Consider the following 8,190-nt stretch of genomic DNA (forward strand, 5'->3'; position numbering starts at 1 on the left):
GACAGCAACTTGTCTGTTCTCCTTCCCCTGATTCCCCAATACTGTTCCCCTCCCCAATTCCCCAATTAAAAAAAAAAAAGGTCTAGGCAGAGAGCAGGGCAGGTCCTGCAGTAGAAACAGTGGCTTCTGACAGGGACCCCGAAAGTTGCCTGTGGGGGCGAACACCTCTTATGGAACAGAGAAGCAGAGGAAGCCCATTCGCAGGAGCACAGAATGAATCAGATCAGTAGACAAGAAAAGCCAAGTCCTAAAGTTGCCAGGTCCTGTCTCTGGGTTCCACCAACAAACCTCCTCCCCCAGGCTCCTGCCTTCAGGCCACACAGTCCTCTATCTAGTCGCATCCTTGGTAACTTGGATTTCCCTATGATTCTCTAAAAGCCAAGGGGCCTGCCTTAACTGTCTTCTCCTTGCCCACCTCTGCCATCTACCTCAGGGACTCTGGTGTCCCACCTGTTCACCCAATTTCACATGTCCATCGACCTCTTTCATCCTGTTACTCTTCACGTCACCCACCCGACCTTGTCACCCTGAGAACAGCTCCACCTTGGACCCTGACCCTCTGACCACAGTTCCCCAGGTCCTTTCAGCTCACCCCAGGGCACCTTTGCAATTTCCCATCCTCTTACCTCCCTCAAGCCCATCACCCTCCTCCCAAATTAACTTTCTTTCTTTCTTGTGCCCAGACTACAGGGGCTGTCACTTTGTCCTTTCACAGCACTTTCCACAGCCTTCTACTACCTCCACCCCGAAGACCCCCCAACCCCTGCCTTCTCTCCTCCTTTACCCCCACCACCCACCCCCAGCAGGGCAAACCTAGTCAGCTGTAATCCTCACTCCCCACTCTCCTCACTTCCCAAGGCTCCTACTTCACCCTAAGGCTCAGAAAATGTCCTCCTTTCCTACTGCAGACTGAAAAAGAGGCCTTCAGGCACGAGCCTCCACATTGTCTACATCCCCAGATGTGCTAACGCAGCAGGTATGTCTCTCTCCTGGTTCCTCTACCTGCTCATGAACATGCTCAAGTCTCACCTACTTTGAGAAGCTACCCCCTACCCGCCCCCACCAGCTCTGCATTCTTTCCGTGCTGTCTCCAATCCCAGCTGGGTAACTTTGATTGTCTCCCTAAACCTTGAAGGCCTCACCTGTAAAATGGGAGTAAGAAGGATGTGGTGAGGATTGAATGAGAAAGTGAAAGCACAGTGTGACTAGGCCTGGAGCCTGGCACTCAGGTCCTCAACAACTGTGAATGAGTGTCATTAGTTACACCCGCACTCCGTCTGTTCTTTCACAACAGAACACTCTTCCAGAAGGTAGGCCGGGGCCTGTCCTCGTCCCTTCACACCCTGTAACTCAACTTCAGTCTGACCCACTCTACTGAAACTGATAAGGTCACCAGTGATCTAACCAGCAAATCCCACAGACACGCTTCCTATCGCATGCCCTCTCCTGTGGCCGACTGATACAAACCACTCCCTCCTGAGACTCTGAGCCCCCTGCTTTCCCTCCCACCTCATTGATCACACTCGTTAGCCCCCTCTGGCTCCCTCTGCCCACCTGCCTCTTACAAGGCTGTAAGGCTCTGGGCCTTTCTCTCGTTTCATACATCCTTCCAGGGTGTACAAGCGTCCTCACACCCATACTGTCGCTACTCTCAAGTGTCTGCCTCATTCCCAGAGCTTCACATCTATTGTTCCAACTACCTGTTACTCAACAGGTCGAGTTCTACCTGGAGGTCCTAGAGGCGTGACAAACCAGCCCAGCTAAACACATCGGCTTTCTTCCTAGCTCTGGTTCTCCGAATTTCCTTTCCTGGTGAGTTTAACCAAGTGGTTCTGTCTCCTAAATTTCTCTCAGATCCTCACCCCACTTACTCCCTGTACCTCGTAACCACCCCACTTTAGTCTACACCCCTCACTCGCCTGCACCCCCTCAAACCCTCTCACAGGTTGCCTGCCCGACCACTTTCCTCACGTCTTCCAAATTCCTTGGCCTCTCACCAGAATCTTTCTGAACTGCAAATCCGACCATGTCCGACACTTTCTTTCCAACCTAATGAGAATGAGGGTACCAGACCGATGACCTCTGACCCATGACCCCACCAGCTCTTCTACCATCAGGCTTGGGAGAGGCCAGGAGGGGTCTCAGCCCAGCCAAAGAACACGCTATGTAGTCTTGTCACATGGTCCCTGCCTCTCAGACCACAGAGTCTCGGTGATGTTTCAGAGAGCACTGATGACCACGGGCATCTTCCAGCAGGTGCTAGACACAGTTCCTCATCCCTCCAGAACACCCTACTCCACGGCACCGCCACTACCTGCCTCACGGCAATGACCTCAATCGTCTTGCAGCAACTCTGGCCCCTTTCCAAGTTCTCTCTGCACTCCATCTTTTCAAAACACAAATGTGAGCCTGTCGTTCCACTGCCCTCAAGGTGACGAACAAGCTCCTCGCAGCCTCTCATTCTGCACAGCCCTTGTTCACGGCTCGTTTCAGTCACCCCCATCCCTCCTTTCAACCCTCCAGGTCAGCTTTCTTTCATGTCTTCCCATACGCCGCACTCCTGTGCCTTCGGGCCTTGGTATACACGGTAATCAGGCCCTCCTGCCGGGACTTCCAGGATTTCGCAGCCTGTGATGCTTCAGCAGGAAAGTGTCCCCATAGGTGTGACGTCCCAACACATCGCTGACATGCCCTGCTTCTCCGAGTGTCCTGTTCTTTCACAGTGCTTATCATAGTTGGTAATCAGATTCTTAGGATTCATTACGCAACTGTCTCTCCCTACAGACTGTAAGCTGCACGAGGGCCAGATGGGCGCCTGCTGTGTGTACACCATCGCAGCCTCTCTCCTACGCTACGTACTCAGAGAACAAACAGCAGTTGCCTGAACTAACAGTTCACGCAACAGGATCAATTATGCATGTGTGCTGGGACTTCCCAGTAACAAGTGAACGTGCAAATCCACAAAGGCTGAGATAGAACTAAGTTCTGAGTTAATGCTTTAGGTAGTCGTTTTCTGCCTATCTGTCCATTTAGTCACATGTAAGTACATGCTACACATTAAGGAACGGGCTTAAGAAGAAGCAGAGGAAGAACTGGTTAAGCGGGGAATTTTCTCCTCAACTTACTTGGGAAGGGACCACTCTGCTTTACTTCAGTAGCTGAGCGCCTGGTCTGGCTCTGAAGCCACTTATGGCCGCACAGCTGGAGAGCGTCGGGCCGTAAACACCCTCCAGGGACGAGTGACATGACAGTAACTTCTACCCAGCTTTGTATGTTGTCCAGCAAAGGCCACAAGGCTGATGAACGCCGACCCCACCGCTGTCATGGACATGCTCGTGCGCCACACACACACAAAGCAAGCTCCACACCACCTACCTGCAGGCCTTGCTGGAGACTTCTCCTGCTCGGGGAGCAGTGTGACGGGGGACCCCGCAGCCAGCTCTGGCCTGGGCTCCTCCACCGGGGCTGGCTGGGGGGCAGGGACGTCTCTGGGGGGCAGGGATGCTGAGGGGATGGCTGCTGGCAGCTCTTCCTCTTCCTCTTCTTCGGAAGAGGATTCAGATGACGCTGAGGATGCCGAGGTCGCAGAGGAGGAAGATGAGGAGCTGGATGAGCTGCCACTCTCAGAGTCCGAGGTGCTGTCGTCTTCCCCATCTGAGTCGGCATACAGAGAACATTTGGAGGACGAGCCGCTTTCCTCATCCTCGCCTGCAAAGCCAGAAGGGGCAGTCAGGCGAGGTGGGAAGACCCTCCCTGAGGCCCGCGGCGGGTTGCTTGCTGACCCTGCCAGGTGGGCCAAGTCCCGCCCGCAGGGAACGGGGGGACCATCTGTTCAGGGGGATTACACCTCAGTTGGAAGGGCAGGGGGCATGGCACAGGGAAGCCTGGATTCTGCCTGCAGGGTCAGCTCAGGGGAGGAGTTCCTGTGACAGGGATGCTGAAGGCGAGGACGATGAGAACAGACCTGGGGTCTAAGAGGGGATGTCAAAGGTCAAGAGAAGATTGGGCACTGGAGACTCGCGAGCAGCCTGCTGACAGTCAGACCTTTTCCCAAAGAGGGTTTGACAGACCTTGCCTGGGTGACAGACTGAAAAAGCGCTTCAAGATAGAACAAGCTTGAGCTATGCCTCTAGATGATGACACATTGGAAGGGCTCAAAGAAATTAAGAGTTCTGCAGCCTTTGAGAAACATAAATGGGTAAATTAGAGTAGAAGGCAGTGGTAGTCAGGGAGGAGCCTGGAAAATGACAAGATGGAGCCGAACAGGTAATGCAGGAACAGATCCCAAACGGCCTGAAGCATCAGGCTGAGGAATCGCCTTGTGGGACATGGGAGCCAGGGAAACACGTCACGGAGGAAGACACGGGGTTGAAGTGGTAACCTCATCAAAGGGCTGGAAGATGGGCTGGGATGTAGAGGAAGGTGGAAACAGACAGGGAACCCATCAACACTCCTGCAGCCTGAGAGAGAAAGGTGGGACAGCAGGGACAGAGGAGGAGGTGACAATTCAGGGGACGTGGGGGTGGCAGGACTGGCACGAGGTGGTGAACCCGTGGATGTGCCGGGTCTGCACCCCCCCCTCCAACACACAACCCTCTGCTTTACTGAGGCAGGTCTCGGATCACCATTCTCACTGTTCTGGCCTCTGCGGACGCGGCACCTCAGAAGCATTCCTCCATTGGCTATGAAATAGTCGGTCTTTCCCCAGCCCCCCACCATCACTCTCTACCTCATGAACCTATTTTATCTTCTTCAAAGCACTTATCTGTGCCCCAAATGCTATCATTTGTTCCCTTGTTTGCCAGTCTCCTCCTTCCCACTAACTGGCCACAAGTTCCACAAAAGCAGAAACCACACCTGTCTCGGTCACTGATGTGTTCCCAACACCTAGAGCAGTGCCCGGCACACAGTAGGGCCTCAAGACATAGTTCTGAGCAAATGCGTGAAAAGAAAAACTACACCATGTACCCAAGCATCCATGAACGTGGAGGGACAGACAAGTGTTCAGCTGAGGAACAGAAATCATGTCTGTGGACGGCAGCCGCAGAGAGGGGAGAGGGAGGCACAGCTCGGTGGCTGAGCCCTAAAGAAAGAGCAGAGCTTCGACATGGAAAAGCACAGTCTGGTGGCATCAGGGGCAGAAGGAGACATGCCCCTTGTACTGAGGGCTCAGGGAAGTAACAGGCTCTGCCCAGCTGCCTGAGGGGAAGCTGTGTTCTGACAGCAGAGTGAAGAGGGGGGAGCGTTCTGAGTCCTGGGCTGTTGTTTACAATGGGCCCAGGCTTCCTAAGGACAGGACTATGAAATTGCTTTGGAGAGGACACAGGTGGCCAAAAACCCAGCGGGAAGGTTCTGTGGGTCAGGAAACACCTGCCTGGGTGGTGGAGCCCCTGCTCCCCAGGCCGGAGCTCTGCCACCTCTGGCTGTGCTTACCATCCGATGCCTCTGTTGCCTTCTTCCCAGTATCCATGGCTTCCTCATGCTCTTCGTCTTCCTCATCCTCCTCATCCTCCTCCTCATCCTTAAGGAAAGGGACACACAGGGACTCACAGGAAGGGGACGCTGGTCCTCTGGAGGGCAGAGCTGCCTGGGCCCCAGGGCCCAGGAAGCAGGTCGGCCCTGCAGGCACGGGGCAGGCTCTTACCTTCTCCGAGGAGGACTCCTGCGAGGCCTCCTCCCCTTCACTGTCCAGGGCAAACGACTTGCGCTGTTTGCCCTGGGCCTTGCTTCGCTCTTCATCTCGCTTCGGGGGCTTGGTCCCCGGCCTTCCCGGCTCTCCAGCCTCCTTCTCCCGCTCAGGGTCTAGGTCCCGGGGAGTGGCAGTTAGGGCCATTTACATGAGCAGCGACAGTACCGCTTCCTGACGCTGTGGAACGGGCTTCGCATACTCGGACCTTCCCGACCAACCCACAGACGTTTTATAGCCAAGAAGCTGAAGCTCAGCAGAGAAACACAAGAACCTCAGAGCTAACTAACGTTTTATATGGTTTTGAACGCACCACACTCGTTTAATCTCCCATCGCTTTCTGGGTTGGGGAAGAGGCAGCAGACTTACTAAGCCTGGCCCACGAAAATACTACTAAGGCCCAGGGGTCCTAGGCAGGCAGACTGGGCCTGATAAGGGAGTTTTTCAGCCACACACACTGTCAATCAATGGCTCAGACTGAGACACACAGGTAGGAAGATTATAGGAGAGCTTAAGCATTACATAGTAAACTCGGGATATGGCCTGTCATTTTAGATGCTGAAATTAGTATTTCTATTTTACAGGAAGAAACTGAAACAGAAAACTTGACTCAGCATACCCGAGTTAAGAACCGGAAATAAAACCCAGGGCTGCTGGGCCAGCCGAGTGGCTCAGTTGGTTAAGAGCTCGCTCAAGAGTTTGAGCTCTGAGCAACAGCAGTTCGATGCGCGGCCCAAGCTGAGCAGCCCCTGAGCTGCCAACAGGTGGCAGGATGGCTCAGCTTAAAAAAAAATAAAAATAACAAACAAAACCCAGGGCTATCCCACCTGAAGCTTCTCATCCCTCTCAGGGCTGCTTCTTACAACCCTGTCCCCCAATCTCCACTGCATCCTTGCCTGTAAGACCCCCTCACCTCTTCACCCCTTCCTCCTGCTTTCCTCTTGGGATCTAAGCAGCCTTTCCCCTTCTCCTTCCACCTGACCCTCCCACTCACCATCTTCATCTTCCTCAGCTGGAGTGGAAGGTCGGGGCCTCTTCTCCTCACTGGCCTCTGAAATTTCTGAAGGCTCTTTTCGCTTTACCTGGAGAATGAGAAAAGACCGAGCCCACTTAGAGTCAGACACTCCTGGTTCCCAGCCAGCACTCCCCACCGGGCGAGGCCACAGCTCTGGGCACCTTGAAGGATGGCAGCCGCAGGGCCCCTCGCAGGCCTGACCCAAAGGTGAAGGCCTCCATGCCCGTGGTACCCCCACTCTTCGCCCAGTCTACGAGGGACAGCAGGCCCGGCTCCTTCAGCTTTGTCTTCTCTTTATCTTCCTCCTTGGCTTGCTGTTTGGCTGCATTCTGGAATGGCTGTGGGCAGGAGAGGACTGAGCCTGATCCCCAGCGCTGCCTCCTGCCGAGAACTACTCCCAGGCCCGGAGCACAGAAAGCGCCTGCTCGCTCATCCGCCTGGTGCCCGCCCCCGCCATACCTCTCCTATACCAGCCCCCAGAAAGGCACTTCCTCACAAGTCTGCGCGCTTAGAGTCCATCACCCCAAGGAAGCGGCTACTATTCTCCCCACTCTTCAAATGGAGACGCTGCAGATTAAAGCCCAGAGACAAATACTGAAGGGCCTCATCCACCGCAGGCAGGCAGCGGAGTCAAGACAAAGTTGTGCAGACTCTCGGGCTCTTCTCCTGTTTTGTGCGCCCCCAGCGGCCCTGCCCGACAAGTGTCCACCCAAGTGCCCCGCCTCTGTCCACTTGCCCTCACTGTCCTGCTTCTCTATTCTGAACCATGTCATTGAGAGAAGCCAGAGGAGCCCCAGCTCCCCCAAAGCAGGCCCTGGCCCTCACCTTGGCCTTCTCCTCCTTGCTCTCCCACCACTGGTCAAAGGCTCCAAAGGCCACGTTCTCCACCATCTTGCGGTTGAGGTCTCGCTGCATGATGCTCTTCATCTCCTGGACCAGGGTGGCCAGCACGCGGCCCACAGTGCCTGCCGATGGCAGGGCCTTGCTCTCTGCCATTTCAGCTTCCTCCCTGGGAGGCAGCCTGGCTTCCTCTCCTGAGACTGAGGACAAGGGCAGGGGCTCGGCGGCCATGGGCAAAGGCAGGTGGTAGGCCTCCCGGGAGTAGGTCCCACGGCCTTCCTGCCCTTGTGTGTATAGGGCGTAGGGTAAGCCGTAGGCTGCCTCCTGGGGCGGTGGGAATGGGAGGAAGGCCTCCCCAAAGGCCCCCGCAGGGGGACCAGCCGAGGCTGCTGCCAGTCCCTTGCCCTGCCGCAGCTGGTGGAGCCGCGTCAGCATCTGGGTCTGCATCTGGAAGGACATGGGCATTCCTCCCCACTGTGCCCCGAGTCGATCCATGAGCTCCAGGGAGTTCACAAAATCATAGATGTGGGGGGGCGGCGGCGGAGGTGGGGGGTACTCAGGGGGCGGTGGCCCCTCAGGTCGGGGTGGGAGGAGGTAGGCAGGCTGGTGAGGAGGGTAACCAAGGGGAAGGGAAGCCAGGTAGGGAGGG

The 8,190-nt window shown here is 55.6% G+C and overlaps 1 protein-coding gene across 1 annotated transcript in view; it reads right to left on the reverse strand.

The window, feature by feature from the left end:
• Positions 1 to 8,190, reverse strand: part of SETD1A (SET domain containing 1A, histone lysine methyltransferase) — a 23,187-nt gene that overhangs the window by 6,337 nt on the left and 8,660 nt on the right. The window contains 6 exon segments of the mRNA XM_019628583.1: positions 3,376 to 3,708; positions 5,434 to 5,521; positions 5,645 to 5,802; positions 6,681 to 6,768; positions 6,863 to 7,039; positions 7,527 to 8,190. The exon segment at positions 7,527 to 8,190 is cut by the window's right edge and continues 51 nt beyond it. Coding sequence (XP_019484128.1) covers positions 3,376 to 3,708; positions 5,434 to 5,521; positions 5,645 to 5,802; positions 6,681 to 6,768; positions 6,863 to 7,039; positions 7,527 to 8,190 — 1,508 coding nt within the window.

This window comes from Hipposideros armiger, unplaced genomic scaffold (genome assembly GCF_001890085.2).
Source record: "Hipposideros armiger isolate ML-2016 unplaced genomic scaffold, ASM189008v1 scaffold_799, whole genome shotgun sequence".
In the NCBI taxonomy this organism is placed as follows: Eukaryota; Metazoa; Chordata; class Mammalia; order Chiroptera; family Hipposideridae; genus Hipposideros; species Hipposideros armiger.